Genomic DNA, 19881 nt, shown 5'->3' on the forward strand with positions numbered 1-19881 from the left:
TGCACCTCCCATCGGCCCTCTGTCTTTTTCTGCCTCCATCAGTGAGCTCAGCCAACGCCCAGTTGCTGCAGTGCAGCTCACTCCCACTATTTCCATAAACTCTGCCCCCTCCCACTTCACATTTCTCTCCCCCTCTCCCTCTCCCTTTCCCTCTCTCTCTCCATCTTTGCCTCTGTCTCTCTGCAGTGAGACATCGAGGAGGCAAAGGGACAGAGACGGGAGTTTTCTGTTTTTTTTGCCACACACCAGCTCAAAACTGCACTGCCCCATGAACATAAAAGAAGAAAAGACATGTTCAACATGTTGGACTAGTCTATGACATACTGCTTTTTATAAAAAAAAAAAAAAGAGACACTACCACATGTAAAGAAGCCCATTGCTCTTTTCTCCATTTGCAAACTTAATGACCGTAAACGGACTCGTCCAGATCATCAGCTCACCTTGATGAGTGTCTAATTTGTCAAAAGTTGAGACTTTAATAACCTAAATGAGCCCAGAAGAAGTGGTAGAAGGCTGCGTTATAAAACAGCATTCTCTAGGTCTGTGCTGGGCCTTGGGGAGTAATTGAAAAGTGAGCAGACTGGTGGCTTTGATTGCATCTTCTGAGGAAGACGAGGCCATCAGCAAGACTGACGACGTTACTTGGATTAATGGTAGAGGGGGGACATATATTCCTTCAAAGGATGGGGGGCCTTAATCCTGGTCTCATAGAGGAGATGCACCCGACAGTTTCTTGCATGTGACTGAGAAGAGAGCAGAGGGTGGTGGTCTATGTAAGTGAAACATCAGAGCACTACTCTAACCCTGATGTTTGATTCAACAGTTTCATAAAGTTCAAAAGTAAAAATGTGTTCAATGAAAGGATGATCTATTTTTAATAGTTCATTCTGACTCAAGAGTCCCACTTGAATGAGGTACAAGGTTTAACTTTTACCACATTCGATTGATGGTGAACGTCAGACTCTGATATTGTGCCTCCAAAACAGCTGTGACTATTTGGGATCTTGTGAATTTGGAGGAAAAGTCAACTTGTGCTGTTTGGATTTTTTATTTTTTTAGTTGTTCCTAAACCGCTTTTGTGTGTGTGTGCCTGCTGGGGGTGGCTGCTGCCATCAAGGAGTGTCATTGCTGTGGGGTGGTGGTGTCTGGTGGGTGGTACACGTCTAAATAACATCCACACGCATTCCTTCTGAATGTGTCTGTATCCTAACATATAACATAGTTCTTCAACAGGGGGTCCGCCACCCCTAGGGGGTCTGAAGAGGTACTGCAGGGGGGCCGCAAAATAATGGGTTGATTAAGCATTTTTTATATATCCCACAATTTTAAATTTCTTTAAATACACATTAACATGAATCCAACATATTTTACAAATTAACGTTACCATTCAGTCAGCACTTCACTCATTTAGCTCGCTCCCATCAGCTAACTGCTGAATAAAAAGTGAATATTTGAACCTGTGTATTATTTGAATAGCTAGATATTGAATGCTAAATGCTAAAACTTAATCTCTCCATCAGTTTGGGGGTCGTGGGCCTGGAAAACGTTGAAGACCCCTGATATACAGTATAAGTATAGTGAATATACATAGGCAGTTAGGGACCTCATTATTTGTGGCTTAGTGCGTATAGCAATCACGTCATGTGACATCCCATTGAAGAATGACTTTGCCCTGCCGTATCCATCATGTCCCATGATATCACACTCCATCAAGCCCTGTCCTCTCCCACCACATAATCCCGTGTCGCATCACGCTGCAGCATGATATAAAATGAAGATCACAGCTGCGATAAAGAAAGCCACCCACCCTGTCACGCCACTGGCAGCCACAGGAAGAGAATCGGACCTCTACATCTCACCTGTGCTTCCTAATCTATGGAACAAGCTATTTGCCATTGCAGTTTGCAGAACCACTGCAAAGCAAACACATTTACTGTAATGTAACTCACAAAAAAAAAAATGCAATCGATGAGTATTGATCGGAGCAGCACGAGTCTTGTCCTCAAGTGCTCTTGAGCAGCTCTATTGGGCCCTGCCAGGTAATCCAAGCCTCAGAGGTCAGCTAAATTCCCGGCATCTTGAGCGGGGCGTGGTTGCAGCACCAGAGTGAGAACAGACAAAGACGCGTGGCAGCGGATTCCACTTTAAAGAGTTAATCAACACCTTTCAATGCATCTCCTTGCTCCCCAAACTAACAGAAGGAACCTAGGTGCTGCCGGAAAGGAGAAACTCAATAAAGCTGATAAATATGCAAGCTGCACAATCATCAGCTGCTTACTGAAAAGGCTTTGACGATGAAAAAGGAGACTGTATTATAACCAGTGCAGAATTGCCATGTGTGCAGGTCTCAGCGTTTCAGACGGAAAGAGGGAAAGTTTGCATTATTCTTCTCCTGGACAGGAAGCCGGTTTGCAGCATAGTGGTGTCTTGGCTTCCACAAAGGGTGACTCTGAGATAATTTCTGGGTGTCTGCCAGATGCCTTTCACCCGCTCGAGCACTTCGATTCTCACAGAGTGGGTCCAAGTCATGCCCAAATCTGATGATCAATGGGCCCTAATGGAAGGGAGGTCATGAACGGCGTGAAATTTAAAAACAACACCCCGATCCTGTTGTATTTTCTGAGGCCACTTAACTTAAATGAACTGAACCGACCGAATTTCAGTGATCCGTTCCATTGTGCGGGACTCCAAAAAAGGGAACATTTTGAAGGGTGAGTGCTTTGTTGCTGAGAGTCAGGAAAACTGCCAACCAGCGCTGCAACTGTTTAATATGTAACGTGTCATGTCGCATTTGTTTAATCCTTACACCAAACGGGAGAAATAATTTATATCAGCCATCTTGGTGACAACCAAGAAATATTTCTACAAGCTTGTAGAATGAAAATATGTCCTTCCCATTGTCGTGAACACAAAATCTCCGGAAGGCCTTGGGGAAATTTCTTTAAAACTGGCACAATGGTAGTCAAAGGTTGCTACTGGCTCTGGAGTAAAGAACTCATATATTAAAGAAAACCAAACTATTGATAACACTAAAAATTAAGAGATGACATGTTCTATCCAAAGTGTCGAAATTCAGCCACTGCTACTAGGAAAATTCTGTCATCTAGAAGCTTCTGAGGCTAACGACAGTTTAGCAAGTTGTAGCTCACCTGGTTGTGCAGGCTACCCACCAATAAAGCCTGCACCCTGTGCCCTTTGCTTTGTATCACCCATGTCTTTCCACAGTATTTATTCTCTTTATTCGGTAGAATAGGGCATGTAATTAAAAAAAAAAGTCTTCTGGTTCCTATATGGTCCTGTTCTTTATGATTAAGCATGAATCGAATATAAAACCCACCATCCCATTGTCCTGTGGTGCAGTAGCTGAACTGCTGAGAAAGCTAAAACATCTTTTTTGTTGCACTGTTTAGCTGCATCGGTGCCCTTATAAAATATAGTAACATGCTATTTATAGCTTGCTGAGCTTCACTTATTAAGAGTCAGCAATGCAGGTCTATAAATGGTTATACTAAGGTCTATTGCCGTGCTTATTGGCTGCTAAACAAGTTACAGAAAGATCACAATATACCATACAATAAGACTTTCACGTTATATATAGATTATCATCATAATTTGGTGACCTTTGGTAATATCTGGTAAATTCTTTAGCTGCTCTTTCCTATAAATTGTCTTTTTCCTCTCCGGTGCACCGTAGATCCTATGCTGGAGCTTTGCTGACACCTACAGTTTAGAGGGTGTAAGTGAGTTACAGAAATCTAATTACCTGCAGTAGTCGATCACTTTAACAATAATGCAACTAGCAATTTGGAAAAATAAAGCAGAAAAACACATGGACACACGGAAAGTTAGAATTTGAAGTACTAGATGTCTCTGTAACGTCTTACAGTTTACTAAGTCTGCATTGATGTTACAGTTGAAAGTGTAGTTGGAACTCTTTTCATCATGCAGCACATTTCTTCCACATCATTTCCAAATAATAAACCCCACCATTAAAATGTTATGATATAACATAATTAAACCCCTCTAGTGACAGCGCAATGAATTTCATCTGCTGAAACACATAATTGATGGTGTCTATTCCGGGAACAAGATGTGTGCAATAATTACATCAAGGTGAAACCAAAGACACGTCCTTTGTTACAGCACATGCTGCCTTTTCTTATTCCAGAGATGGCCATAGACCTTGCATTAGACGCAGCAGCAGCACTGGCTGAGTCCCAGAATGTTTTTTTTTTTTTTTTTTTTTGCTGAGGGAAGTGCAAGTCATCGTCAAGGGCAAAAAGACCAGAGGATACACAGTATGGTATGGAGTTAGGCCAGATGGCATGTGACACAACTGGAAAGACACTGCGAAAACAGTAGGGCATTTCACGGACATTAAACAAACACAGCCACACCATTTATTACAAACCAAATGATAACAGATTGTAACTGCATCACCAATAAATAAGATGAATTAATATGATAATTCCATGTTAATTATAAGCACCGCTTAACAAAAAAATACATTTAGGAAATGAACCAAAATCCACCTAAAAACTTGTAAACTGTACATTTCGTAACCATAGTTAAACCATAAGCCATGAACTCTTTTAAATATACATGCATATATTCCTTATTTCTAATATCATACCATCAACACAAGCTTAAACACAAAATCAGTGGATTGTAATGTAAGATGCATTGTGTAGGTCATATGTTGGCCTGAACACCACTTCTGAACCCAGTACCCTCATGGAGGGTATTTTAAAGCATGTGGTAGCAGTAACAATCAGTTGCCACCTGGTGGTGTAGTAACACAGTGAATGTGAGATGGCTGGATGTGTTGTATCTTGAGGCTTTCAAAACAGCATTGATGTGCTTGTCAATCGCAACACGGTAGACTCATCAATCACCATCCACAACAAACCATTTAGTCTACTCAGGAATGTTGAGCGTGGCATTCTGGCAATCAATGTTAAACTTTCACACTATAGTAATTGATAAACGTCTCTGCTGCAACTGAAAATTATCCATTGTTCACACCTGTGGGTGCAGGACTCGGTTAGTTCAGGATTCTTGTTTATTCTTTGCTGATGATGTGTTAATTTGTTTAATCGGAGTCGTCTACAGCGAGCAGAATGTTCCCTGAACACTGAAACATTGAAATGGATGTGTGCCCTTATTTTGCTCATGAAATATGAAACACGCCGTCCAAAGATATTAGGATGGCTTACGCAGAAAACGGCTTTAACAGCTAAAAATATCCCTTTGACAGCTCTTCCCGTTCATGTGTTTGTTTCATGTGTGTCTGCATTTTGTATGAAGCTTCCACTGAAATGATTTTAAGGCTGGTTGAAAGTTCAGCTTAGGTCCCATGTCTTCATAAACCCATTTAAAAAAGACCGTTTTGAGAAGTTCACTGTGACCTGGATGTCTTTGTCAGCTTTAAACATGCATACCCACAGATGACAGTCTCACCAGGTAACACAGACTATTTGCAGCTTCATAGTTTTCTATATTTAGCACACCACAGTTTAGACCGAAGAGCTAATGGACTGCACACTGGTAGCTAGTGTCATCATTTTCAGTGTCTTCTGCTCCTGGTTTCTATTGTTTATAATCTATGGGAAGGTTTTATTGCGAGCAGATTCCTAGTGTTATATCTTAACAAATACAACACAAGCTTTGAATAGTAAAAAATCTAGTACACACTCATTAAAATAGAGCATTTTATTTATTTTTCTTTCTTTCTTCACCTAGATTCAACAGAACTGAACAGACTTATTTATATTTTTAGTTTACTATTCATACTATTCATTATGGGCAAGGATCCGCCTTTTAATATTTACTGGAGGCAACAGCGCAGCCACTGGGTGAACCCGAGGTAATGTCCTTACAATATCACCTCTGTAAATTTACTGGCAGATTATGGTAAGCCTTGCAAACTTTAAATTAGCGTCAGCGTTAACCAAAGGCAAAATCTCTACTACCTAAGCCAGCCCCGGCCTATAAACGATTAGCCTAATGTTAGCCAAAACGTTCATACCAAGAAACAGCATTTATCTCAAAATAAGCAACAACGACAGCACGCAGGCTAATTAGACTCATACTGACGTCTATCAATCGTTTTTGTTGTCGTCGTTGATGAGTTGTACATATCAAGCTTAAACAAACCTAGTTCTTTTGTCTAATTTTAGCCAGGTAAGTAAAAACACATTAATATTAGGTAAGTTAGCAAACATTAGGTTGTTAGCTAGCAATTAGCTTGCACTGCTAGTTGGCTAACTAATAGACTACTGCTATTACTATTACTACTACTACTACTAATAATAATAATAATATAACAATAAGCACTGCATCATTGCGAAGAGGAGTGAATTATCAACCAATAGTAGAGAAGAGGATTTATCTCTCAATTAACAGCAACATTGTTAGCAGCGCACGCTAGCTAATTAAATATTCGCTCCTGCTAGCAACGCTAACTAGCGAAAGCTAACACGAGTTGTTTTATATTTTGGTCTCGTTTCGTCGGTAACTTATGATTACCATAAAACAAGGTTGTTCATGAAACGTTGGTAATAGTTAAGTGACAGTCAAACTGCCCCAAAAATGTTTACTGCTAACTGCTCCTCATAGTCTTGTTATGAAGCAGACGCTAAAACTTTTTTTTAATGCTAATGTTAATGTTAACAATAAAATACCATGAGCAATAATGCTTCAGTATACACTGCCTGGCCAAAGAAAAGTTGCACACACTAGTTTTGATGGGCTTATGCCAATGTCACAAGATTGATTTCCATCCAGAGTTGCATTAATCTTTCACCAAGATCTTTTATTGATGATGGGAGAGTCTGACCACTGCACAAAGTCTTCTCCAGCACATCCCAAAGATTCTTAATGGGGTTCAGGCCTGGACTCTGGGGTGACAAATCCCTGTGTGAAAATCATGTCTCACGCTCCCTGAACCCACTCTTTCACATTTTGAACCCCATGAATTCTGACATTGTCATCTTGGAATATGCCCGTGCCGTCACGGAAGAAAAAAAAAAACATTGATGGAATAATCTGGTGATTCAGTATATTCATGTCGTCAGCTGACCTCATTCTTTGGCCACATAATGTTGTTGAACCTAAACCTGAGCAATTGCAGCAACCCCAGATCGTAGCACTGCCCTACAGGCTCGTACAGGAGACACGGGGCATGATGGGTGCACCACTTCATCTGCCTTTCCAACCACGTTTCTTCCTTGAAGAAAGGGGCAAGAAGACCAGACGATACACAGTATGCTGTGCCAGATGGCATGTGACACAACTGGAAAGGCACCGCGAAAATAGTAGGTCATTTCAGGGACATTAAACAAACACAGCCACAACATTTTATTACAGTAATATACAGCATGTGTAATAGAAATCGAAACAGTAATAAAATATAGTGATGAAGTCCAGAGTAAAATAAGAAGATCTGTGGCAAAAAATGCATTTCATTAGGAAGTGAAGCCAAATCAACCAAACAACTTGTACATTTCATAACCATAATTATTTTAAATGCTCAACAAAAACCATGAACTCTTTTAAATGTTTCTAAAAATCAGTGCCTATTGCCCCCACAGGCAGGAGGCACTAGACATGGTGAGTGCATCACTTCATCTGGTTCTCCACTATCCTTCAAGTTTTTAATAATACATTGGACAATTCTTAACCCAATTTTAGGCATTTTTGCTTCATTCTCCTGAGATGTTTTCTCTGCTTGATGCATGATAATGATTTGACCCTTTTCATACAGACATAACATTTTTTCCTTGACCACGGGATTTGTTTTTCTTCATGGTTGTTTAAGAAATTGAGAAATTACTCATTGTATCAGTTGAAGTTAAATAACTTGTTGCCAGCTGAAAGATAATCGCCCATGCAGTAATTATTAAATAGGAGGCTCGTATCCATTTGCTTAGTTAAACTCAGGTGGTGACTTTTTATTTGGCCAGACAGTGTAATTCAAACCTGAAGGTGGCACAACATAAATTCTCATCGAAATAATCGCCTGTAATATAAAACACATTGCTAGTTACCATGTGATTTTTATTGCAGACAGTGTAATCAAACCTAGGTGCACATCTCTGTAAGGTAATAACTGACCATATTCATCACGCTGAATATGAAAGCCCAGGCTACATGAGCTCACCCTGCAAGAGGTGAATTAATGAAGCAACGACCCTTCACTTGACTAATGGCCCCACTGAAGTTTAGTCACTTTGGTGTCAAGATGACTGCCGATCTAAAATATTTGCGCCTGCCAAAGACCATTTGATACATCACCGAATAAACAGCTCTGAGAGCATAAATCCTGTCCCAAGCAACCATTTTCCTATTAATTCTTTACAATGTACTTATAATTCAGGAGGATTATTATTATGTGAACTTTGGAAGTATTAGTTCCATACTTGTAAAGCTGTGTGATATATTTTGTTCATGACATCTAGCTTAACAGATCCATTAACATGAGGCACGAGGGAATGCAAAGCTCTCACTCTGACAAAAGCCCAGTGAAAAATCCAGTTGCGTAGAGGTACGCAAGCACAGTTTGGGCTTACATTAGCGAGGAAGAAATGTCAAGAACTTTAACATATATGCATCCCCAGTCTTGTCACGTGGTCTCTCTGTTGAAAGCTGTGCCACACTTTACTCTGCAGAGAGACGAAGTTGCAGAGGTGGAGGAGGGAATAAATCGGAGAGAGAGTTTGGTGTCACTAAATCCTCCCTCTGGTAATGAACAGCAGACAACAAAAGCAAGTACATGATATGACTGGAATGAAAATGAATGAACATGCGCAGTAAGATGTAAATGTTAAGTAGACGACAAACTGATTGTGCAGTACTTTCAGAATCATACCATACTTCACCTGACTGCTACATTTCAAGTTACTCACACTGAAATATTTCCTGCTAAACTTTAATATATTAAATAATTGAGTAAGACTTCATTCAGTTAATAGTTTAGTTTGTCAAGGCTTTTGTGATTTCACAGCAAAGTAAGTGAAAGTTATGGCTTTTCACATAAAAACATAGAGATGTTAAAGCTGTTGTTTACTCATCCGCTCCTGAACCGCTGCCAGACTTCCGAGCGTATCCTCCTGATATGATGGAAAATTAAAAGCGGTGGAATGAAAGGGGAGGGGGAGAGGACATGCAGGTTTTATGAAGCGTTCGTGTTGTTGATGTTTCTGCCTCCGACTCTAAAACATGTGATCAGCGGGTCGGCGTGGATGTTAATACATGACCCCAGGCTTCCACTCAAACGTCGGCTTACGGTAGCCACCTGTAAAAAAACGAATCTGATCCCGTGTGTCAGAAATCCATTTTTGTTTTACATGCCTCCGTTTCTCTCACTTCCAGGAGGGAGGCGCCCTGGAAAAGCCGCGGTCGCAGAGAGGGGAGGCGACGGGAGGAGAAACGATCGGGGAGCGCTCTGCAGCTTTGGCGCCCTCGCCTTTTGCGCCTCAATTATGCGAGACGCAGCAACCGCGACCGTGAGAGAGGAGAAGCGTTCGGCGGACGAGAACCGGGGCACGGAGGCAGGGCAGCCGGGAGAGGAGGACGTCTGACAGATAGGAGGGACCTCTGCAGCAGGATCCCCACTGTGCTGAACACAGAACTGCGTGACTGGTCTGTGCGAGCAGAGGGAGAGGGAGGAGAGGAGGGAGCAAGGTAGGAAATAAAGAAGGGGGAGGGGAGGCAGTGCGGTGCAGTGCTGGCTTGACTGGATGAGTAGCAGCCGTGGCACAGGCAGCAGCAGCAGCATCAGCACCACTAGCTGTAGCATCTCTCTCCGTGGCTGCTGGAGGCTGTCGTCTCGCGGCTGCCGGGGCATCGGCATCCTCCGCACACAGGCGTGAGGACACAGACGCGCGCGCCGCCCGCCTTCCACACACATGTCGTGGCGGCCACCAGAGAGGAGGTAGTGAGTGACGGTGCTCGGGGGACAGGGGGGGGGGGGCACGGGAGGAGAAAACAGGGACGACCGGTAGGAGGACTGGAGCAGCAGCAGCAGCGGCAGCAGCAGCAGCAGTGACAGCGGCACCATGGCGCAAGCCGCTAAGCAGCTCCGCAAGACTAAGGACCTCGCTGAGGCCGCCGCCCAGGAGCAGCGGGAGAAGGAGGAGGAGAAGATCAAAAAGAGAAATCGATCCAGGGACCGCAAGCGCAGGGTAAGGCTGTCTGTCTCAAGAGACAGGGGAGGTGACTCTTACATCCATCTTTGCCCCTACCTCTCTCTCTCTCTCTCTCTCTCTCTCACTGCGCCCATCGTGCATGATCGGTTACGATGCAATTACACATGTATAATAACACTGTTGGTCTCACGGCCTCAGCTGGTGCGTGTGCCAGCGTGTGGAGGCTAATCAGTCGAGCACAGATGCTCCGGCGCAGGTTGCGTCTGCTCCGCGAGCTCCGGGCGAAGGAAAAGGAGTCTCAGGACAACTGTTAATGTCATCGGAGGTGTGACGAGTGCGTGCTGTTGGTTAAATAACAGGAGATTTTTTTTTTTTTTTTTTTTTATCCATGTCACGCGTTTTGGGGGGGGGGGATTCTGCCTTGTGTGGGTGCAGCTTATTCATATTAATGAAATGCAAGTTCAATGTACTGCACGTACATGTATCCTCCCGCACGTAATCACATCACCATTAACGTGCGTTTCCTGCTCTACTCTCTCCTGAGAACCTGCGCTCTCAGATTTGGTGTCTCCCCCCATATTACATTTTTTTTTTTTTTTTTTTTTTTCCATCGGGTAAGGTATAAAATGGAGGGGGGAAAATGGAGGTACACGCTAATAATAGATGCAGCTTTTAACGCATCTGTGTGTGCCTTCGCTGCACGCGTGCGATCCAAAGGAGCAATCTGTTGCAACGATTCGCCAGCGATATTTTCGGTTTAGAAAACGTAGCTCTCAAAAACTAGGCACGGGGGTCCGTGGGCACGGGGAGCTCTCGTTCACCTCTTCACTTCTCCCCTGCGCTCTCCCTCTCTTTTCCTGCCATTAGGTGCAGGTTTTATTGGGGTTGTGACGCCTCGTGCTCATGCTTGGCAGCGCTGAAATGATTTATGAAAAGAGGCGTTCTGTGGTTAAAGGTTTTCATTGAACATAATGATTTTTCCTCCCCTTTTTATTTATTTTTTTTTAATTCACGTTACACTGTGCTCAGAGGCTTAGCGTTCAACAGAATGCCAGCCCTCTGTCGTTTGCAACGTCTCTCCAACGTTGCAGTCAAGCGACCGTGTGTGTACAGGTCTTTATATATTCGCTCTGTGAGATGAATGTGTTTATGTGTTTATGAGAGAATGTGCATTTGTCAGAAGAACAGAAAGACAAAGGACGGCGCAGTAGGTGCAAATGGAATATGTAGGGAAAAATGGGGTCTAATCTCATTATTCTCTTAATCTCTTAACAGCTCGTGTTTGCCTTGAACACAATATTTTGGAGTTTCCTAGACCAAACTGAACCAGCGATTCTGTTTAACTCGTTCAGCTTTTCCATAACGTGTTGTCACATATTGAGAACTTAAACAAAAACTACCTTGTTTGCTCAGTAGAACAACGTTTAAAGCAACAGCCCCTTAAACAGAAACAGTGGAATCGTAGAATCTGACTTGAAGATTACGTCATGTGGATACTAATTATGCAAAGATTACACAATCTGTTATTGAATTACATTTGACACTGTAACATGAAGTGATCGCGTCAGGCTGTGTAACCGTGTTGACTGTGGCTTTGATTTTAGCAACTTAAATAACTCAAACAGGATTCTGAAAATCGTTGCCACAGGTGTGAACCCTGGATACGCTCGGCTCAGAACTGACAGATGACATTTATATGTGTCTCAGCCAGACAGTGAACGCTTTGCAACACCAAAACTAAGACATTCAAGCACATCTCCTCTTGTGCTTCATGAGAAGATGAAGTCTCTGCATATGTTAAGACATAATGTGCAAGTCATATTATTTCAATGGTCTGAGTCGGAGGGTCTGATAGTATATAGGTCAGACATTGAACAGCTACATCCCATATTGGTCCAAACATAGGATGAGCCTCATTATAAAACTGTTCAGTTGTCGTCTCTTCCTCCGTAGTAAAACACATGAGCCTCCAGAACTCCTCCAGGTTAAACTGGGCTAATGAACGCTCTCAAAGACGTGCTATAAATGGAAAATAGCTGATATCTAGTGTTCATAACTGTGCAGTCCTCGAGTATAAGACAACCTCCAGTTATTATTAATGCATAGTTTCAGTATCTTATATGCGGGTCAGTGCAGTCAAACATTGGTTTACATGCGGGATATATTCTTACAAAACAAATGCGACATCCCTCATGTTGGGTTTTTTTCATTTATGTTTACAGGAGGAACATTTGCACAATTGAAACTCACATGTCACAACCAGATACTCCACCCACAATAGTTCCTAATAAAAATCTGAACCAGTCATTTAGAACGAGCGGTGAAGCATCTTCAAGAAAACTCAGCAAGTCCTATTCCCTTCATTTTAACTTTGTTTTACTGGGCAGCGTACGACGTCGTAGGCTGCTGGATTTTACAAGCCCGTAGCCCGTTTCACGCTGCGATAAGGAAAAGTTTGCAGCAGAAACCCATCTCTGCTTCACTGCCTCTGATTGGCCTCTCTCCCCCACCTTCACCTCAATCATCTTCCGTGCCACTTCACCCTCCGTCTCTCTCTGAATCTGTCTTTCTTCCTCCGGTAGATTGTTGCTATGCGCCTGGAATGAGCGAGGGAGCCAGTCAAAGAGAAAGAGAGGGGAAGAGGAGGCACAGGCAGGTCTTAATGATCCGGGGATTGTTAATTGGCCGCGCTAGATGTAAATCAAACTCGGCATGATGGGATCTCTCTTCCCTGCTCCTCCCGTCGCACAAAGGTTATCCAGCAGTGTGCCAGCTCAGAGGCTGTCGCAGCTCTGGACAGGCTGGACGGTGATGTAGTTAGGAATTCCGCTGAGAAAGTAGTTCTGCTGGCTTAGAGTAGGTTTGGAATAGACCTCCATAGTCATCTACTTCACCTCTGTCTTCTACTTCTTAATGTGTGAATCTCAAAAACTGAAAATCTACGTAAGAACGTGCCAGAATGTGTTCATGAATACATGTGGGATTAGTAAAATGTGTAAAATGCTGTGTAAGCCCATTTAAAATTTGACAATAACCACTGAAATGCAATGTGTATCTCTTTGACCTCTACCGAACATTTCGAGTGTACATCCAAAGCCATGTTAGTATTTTAAATCCAAAACTACTTTTATTACTTTCTTCTTCTCTTTCATTTCAGCACGTTGTGGTATATCTTGGCCCGTTGCTGCCACGTGTAGATCAGTGGAACACCACCGGTATGACGTTGTATTTGTGTACAGTACTAGTCAAAAACTCCACAAAGGTCTTTAAATGAGTGACAGCTGGTGTGACCTGTCACCAGCAACACTTCTCGGTAGTGACTGTCCAAACAGGCTAAAAACGAGGAGCTGCTTCCTGTGCACGTCATGCAACTGCTCTTTGCTCATGATGATCAGTGAGTCTGCGGACGCCTTAGCGCTGACTCACTGTGCGGTGCAGCCCGCAGACCGTGCACAAGAAAAGAACATTTTCATCATTTTCTGTTGTTCATTTGCAAACGCAGATGAGTAGTCAACCTGTGGACCCTAGTAGGGTGGTGATGCAAGCATGCAGCGGTGGCAAATACACTGTGAAGTTATGAACTTCATCATGGAAAGGATTGTGTTTGTAACGACTTTTGTTTTATCTGGGAACTTCCATTTAAATATGCCCAAATAATACTGAGGCAGAACCCAGGTACAATCTGCTGGGAACAACTCCTCAAAGTATGACTATGAATAATAGTTTGAATATAACATTTACTTGAACTATTTTAGCTGGAGTGCATTACATACCACTTATTCCGTCTTCCAGCCATAGGGCTACAACAACAGCCGAATAACAGAAGCCCATGAAAGAGCATTCGTGTAGGTCATTTTCACGGTAACCAATGAGATAAACTGATCTGGGAGGTGAAAACCTTTTACGTCTCAGCATGAGGCTCCTTGGACCAGTGCATTTCCCAGTTTCCTCCAGGCTTGCACTTAATACAATGGATCCAGAGATTTTGTTAATGGACGGCGTGTCCTCTTTGTCGTGCGTTCTCGTGTCACAGGAGCTGCTTGTGTGCGTGCGCGTGCAGTTTGTGCGTATGTGTGTGTAGTACCAGGCCTTCGGGGTATCTCATTCCACTTTTATGTAACCTTATGGATACTCAACACTAATTAGCCAAAACTCTCTTCTGCCTCTCTCCTCCCTTTCTCTGCCACTTTTGTCATCATACAAAACAACACATGGGATCATGACACCAGAAGCCCTTTTTAGGCATGTTTGTAACTTTGGTAATTAAAATTTGTATCACTTCCATAAATACTTAAGTCACTGTTTTTAGCTTATTAATTGGTCGTTTAGGTAATTCATGCCGTTGCAGGGCACAGTGGAAAGACACACACTGTATCACACGTTTCTGCCTGAGCCATTACTCCTCTGACCACTGCGAACTGCTTTTGTGAATTGATTCACTTCAGGTCAGGCAGTTTAAAGCTGCAGGGAGTCGAGACGATAACACACGAAAGCATAAAGTACGCGTGTCGCTGTGCAGAGAGAAGTGTTGTTGAGTTTGCATGCGAGGTCTCCATGATGTGAGCACGGTCTATTCACTATTGACTTGTGATAAATGCTAAAGTCTGCTCACATTTCCCCCTCTTCAACAATCATGCCGGCTAACGTTGGCACCATTGACTGGATAAATATGGCCAATCTTCCTTACACTGGCCAAACTGACTGTCTGAAAGTGGACCCATTCAGAGCTGCAATATCGATGACCTGGATAAAAAGGAAATGTTGGACTATAAACTGTACTTTTTTATTTACTTTTTTTACAACTCTTATGTTGCCACCGGACCACTTGAGGAGCAGTTGGCATGAAAACTGGTTGTCGCCTTTATGTCACATCCTGTTTCTATTCCATCAGATAACTAGCTAAAATGAAATTTATCCAACACTTGAACATTAATAAACATTTTATTAACTACCAAAAATGACAGAAGCCATCCTTGAAACAAAAAAAAACTGATGTGTATTTTAGTATTGTAGTTCATCCCGAGTCACACCCACTAACATGGAGGAGGTGCAGCTGTACTACAGCCAGACACCAGGGGGAGGTCTACTTGCTTTGGCTTCACTTGTTAGGAGCAATTCCACGTCCATCTTTATATTATTTACGGTTGGCACTATAGTTGAGAGTAGCGAGTAGCTGATGGCTAGCTGGGGCTTCGTGTGGTTGGTCAAATTATTTGAATTTATGGCCCACGTATCTATGACGCCATCAAATCAGTCGTAATCACGACTGATATACACTTGTACGTGCGTAGATGGTTACATCTGATCTATGGTGAAAGCCCAGCTCAAGTCCTGAAGGCTTTTAGAGACATGCATGTTTTTTTAAGCGGGGGGTTGTAAAGGAACCGCAATATGTAGCATATGAGCTGTTGCCTTTTCATCCCCTTGGAGAAAAGGGAGGGCAGGATGAGCCAAGGTCGAGCAGAAAAAAGCAGCACTCTGCTCAGCCCGAAGCAGCCACAGGCTATATTTACCTGGCAGCCTAGGATTACACTGCATCTGAGACCGGAGCTACCCATCTATCTACACACAACTACGCCGTGCTAACCGAGCACCTGCTCAGATACTGTATCTGATGTTGCCCCGGATCTGTACCTGCTCAAAAAAACATGGATGATTCCAGAATAGAAGCATGATGGCCGATATTTATCAGACCTCTCTGAGGACTTATCTAGGACTCGACACTGCCACATATTTTGATCTACGGATCAAGGCGAGCATTGTCAGACACCTTTGATAAATATCTAGAAAGCCTTTTAGCTACATTACTTAATCTGAGTATGTTAATCTGGCTGCAATTCTGCAACCTTTCAAGGCTCTAGTGTATGTATAGAAATATAGAAGAATACATTTAAACTACGGCTCAGATGTTTAAAATCCTATTTGCGCTGAAAGACAGATTCCTTTTTTGTCCTTAATTGTGTACTTAGATTAGTTTTGATATTGATTTCCAATGCTAAGAGCTGTGTTGATGGTCCGTACGATCGGTCTGCTGTCTGGATTTGTGCGAGTTCCTCAAGCCTCACAACTCATCTGCCAGCCTGTACCTGTTAATCAGAGCATCCATCACCATTATTAGCGAGGCCAAGCGGTGTGAAGTGCCGGCATGCAGAGGGAGGGGTAACAGCTGTAAATCTTTTAGCAAACTTTACTTTGACCCTGAGGTCACACGACAGGCGGCCTGAAGTGACGGATGTTGCTGTGGTGAATGCAGCATGACACTGCATGTAGTGGGATGATGAAGAGATGAGGAGATGGATGAAGACACGTCTAGGTTGGTGATGAGACATCTGACTTCCATGGATCGACAGCAAAGGACAAAATGTTGGGATTAGAATAGCTGGAATAGCTTGTTGCTTTATTTACACTCTTAAACTACTGGGCTTGGCCCCACTGTAGATTTATGTATATACTGATTTTAATTCCAACTCACCGCACATCTAATAAGACCAAACTAAAACATTACATTTTCTTCCCCCTCGAGCAGTTTCAATTTAAGTAGTGATGCATTCGGCTCCTCACAGATCATTAGCAAAATCATGTGAGCGCTATTAATTCCTAAGAATCATCACAGGAAAAGTGAAAGTGATGCAGACTGGCACAATGCCACACACACACTCACGCACACTTATATCTGAAACTGGGCATTATGTAATGGAATTAGTGCTCCTCAAGGTCTGCCCGGATAACGTGGCCTACAGGAGCCCACTAATGCACCGAAGCAGCCGCTCTCAGGCACAGTCTGACTCCTTTGTGGGCCCCACACTCATTTTGCCGAAGATGTTCTGGCTAATGGACAGAAAGCTTAATCAAAAATCAAGGATTGCCTTGAAATTGATCTCTGTGTTTAATAAAGATTGTGTATATTAATAGGATAAGCAATATGAAAGTACACATACAACATCTTACAATTTTACATAAATGGCCTGCAATGTGCAATACCTCATACCTCACAACATTATATTGTTCTGAAACCACTTTGCAGCAACTTAGTAGGTCTTTACTCATAGAATATGGGGTTACAATATGTAACCAATGAGAGTCTGCATGTTGGCAATGGGAGTAGGTTGCGGTTTGCAAACTGATATTAAATTGAAGAAGCAGAAGGTGGATGACTAAGTACATGTTTCATTTCACTTTCTGGCTAAAGTGACTTTGAGAGTATATTATTTTCATAATAACCCTACATGAATACACAAATCCCTATGGTTGCGTTCATGGTTTTGCCTCCTGGTCTGTTTCTTTGGATCACAGAGGACTTTTCTGATCCACCCATCATATGGAGCCAGAATAGATGGTGTCTTTTCCAGAGGTGTCCACTAATGAGCTTTGGAGAGCTGATATTTGGACCCAGATATTCCCAGAACACATTTCTGCTCGATGAACGTTGGTAACATCATGCAATGATGCTAATTTTCTACACGCTGCTAGATGTTACTAGCTTCCATGCTGGCTGGATTCTTTTAGACTAGCTGAGATGGACTTGAATAACTGCCAAGCAGGTGAAGGCTAAGACCCTCAATAGCAGCCAGGTAATGAGTAGCTATTGTTGTTTTTACATTGTAGACCCATATTCCATGAGTACAAGAGCAGTAAGTTTCTCTAAAATGTTATAAAATGTTGTATTAGAGATGTTTTGTGACCCAATGCTGCTACAAGTCTTCACTTTTCCACTGGACTTTAGGTCATGGTTTGACCTTTTCATGTCAGTTGAAGTAAACATTAGGTACCTGTCAGTGCTTCCTATCTCATTGAATCTTTTAACCTAGATTATTAGTCTATTATAAAAACCCAAGTCCTATTCAAGTCAGTTTGGGACACCAGCCATGTGGCTTTAAATGACATGGGATGGAAAATTATAATATGAATAAGCAATGCTAAACCTTTATGGACTGCCCTTACTTTTTTTCCTATCCACTGTAGCATGTATTAGTGGGGGTGGTTTGATTGTGTGTGGTCAGGAGTGGTGTCATGTGTCACTGGGATTGCTGTCTGACGGCCGATGGAACGGCTCCCCCATCTTCAGGCTCATCACTCAATAACCAATCATTGCAGGATGACAGCGCTCACGTACGCACAAACGCACACATCCGGATAGAATCTAAATGTTTGGGTTGTAACGGTACGATTCTTGTAAACAGTATTGGTTTCTTAGCTAACAAGTGAAAAGGCTAAAATATAACATCAGTGGTTTCCAGAAGTTCCAGCTGCCATTTATTCACTGCTATCACTTCAGTCTGGTCTAACAGAGCTTGCATCAGCACTCACAGACGGCAGCAAGGCCGGGAGCGTGACAGTTATGGGAGGCAGCTAGAAGATACTCAACCAGAGTATTATCTCCTCCGCCGACTCCAAATCCTTGTCACCCCTCTGCTACTTTTTCGATTCTACCATAATTCTTTGTGTCATGTGTTTATCGCTGTAAATATGTCATTTAGCCCATTGCATGTATGTACGTATGAGAAGTAGAATGTTTTCCAGTCGTCTGCTCTGTTCTCCTTTGCTGTCTACTGTACAGAGGCAATGAGTTGGAAACTCCACACTGCACTTGTATAAATACTTCATTGCTAATTCAATTTTAAACTCTAGATGGAAGGAAGGAAAGTGTTGCAAGTGTTTGTTCATCCACTGTGTCCTCATTGCCTTTCTCCGTTGGTTATCTTTCTGCCTCTCCACGTATTCTCAGTCCTGGTGGTGTTATCTTTCTCTCCATCCTTCCATCTTAGCCTGCTCTCCTTCACATCTCTCCCGTGCTTTGTCTCCTTCCTCCATCTTTTTTTCTTCACCTTCATTTCACTGCGCTTGCTACCGGTTTTCACTGGTCAAAACAAACGCTTATTGTGTTTGTTTGTTTCTTGTTCTCGTTGCAGGCTTAAGAAGTGTAGAAGTCGCTGGTAGCTGCTAAAGCTGCTAAACGTGCACCTTTTTCATAAGTAGTGATTGAAAGTCGATAAGTGCATCCTACTGCAATGTTGCCTATTGTTATTGTGTTTAAGTAATGAGCTGCAGGAGCCAGTGTTCATCCTAAAGTCCTATACACTCATTAATTCTGGGTTACACTGAAAGATAGAGTCAGCCTATTAGCTATTTGTTTGCTTAGTTTTCTCAGTATTTAACAAATTACACTGATGAAGGCCATTAGGCTGCTGAAAAGAAGCCCCTTAAATTGGGGTTTGTTCATCAATCTGTTTCTCCAAAGTCACGCTGCTACATAAGCAGCAAATTGAAAAACCCGACGTTAAAGTGTCAATCTCAAAGGTCTGTCATGCTCTTTGGCGACCCCTATGGCTGTAAGCGGGAACTGCAGCTGTGTTTTCAAACCTCTCTCGTCCAAGATTAAAGCGGCGTCACCGGTGTGACATCATTGGTTAGTTCCTCTTGTCTAGTGTGTCTGGCAGAAAGATCACTGGTCACTAAATTTGCGACGCTTTTGTGATTTTGTGCTAAAAAAAAATGCTAATCTACATCATTTTCACCTTAAAGAGGAATACTGCAAAATAAAATCCAGGAAGTAAAAATGCAATTGCGTTTAACCTAATCCTCACTCCTAAAGAATATAGCTAAAAACACAGAAGTTTCTAAAGTTTCCAAAAATTAGTGCTATGCATCATTGAGCAGTCGAGCCATGCCCCGGACTTAAGTAGTTTAGAAATTTACATATGCAAATGAAAAATGTCAGGGTCTGTTTTCAAAC

General features: G+C 42.5%; 1 protein-coding gene across 10 annotated transcripts in view; it reads left to right on the forward strand.

Annotated features, from left to right (window-relative positions):
- The first annotated feature begins 9190 nt into the window (after nt 1-9190).
- The window catches only part of ank1b (ankyrin 1, erythrocytic b), a 73135-nt gene continuing 62444 nt past the window's right edge, over nt 9191-19881 (forward strand). For all 10 annotated transcript variants that reach the window (XM_047569334.1, XM_047569336.1, XM_047569340.1 and 7 more), the window contains exons 1-2: nt 9191-9287; nt 9373-10184. In XM_047569334.1, coding sequence (XP_047425290.1) covers nt 10059-10184 — 126 coding nt within the window. In that variant the 5' untranslated portion in view covers nt 9191-9287; nt 9373-10058. The remainder of the gene's footprint in view (nt 9288-9372; nt 10185-19881) is intronic.

This window comes from Mugil cephalus, chromosome 19 (assembly GCF_022458985.1).
Source record: "Mugil cephalus isolate CIBA_MC_2020 chromosome 19, CIBA_Mcephalus_1.1, whole genome shotgun sequence".
Classification (NCBI taxonomy): Eukaryota; Metazoa; Chordata; class Actinopteri; order Mugiliformes; family Mugilidae; genus Mugil; species Mugil cephalus.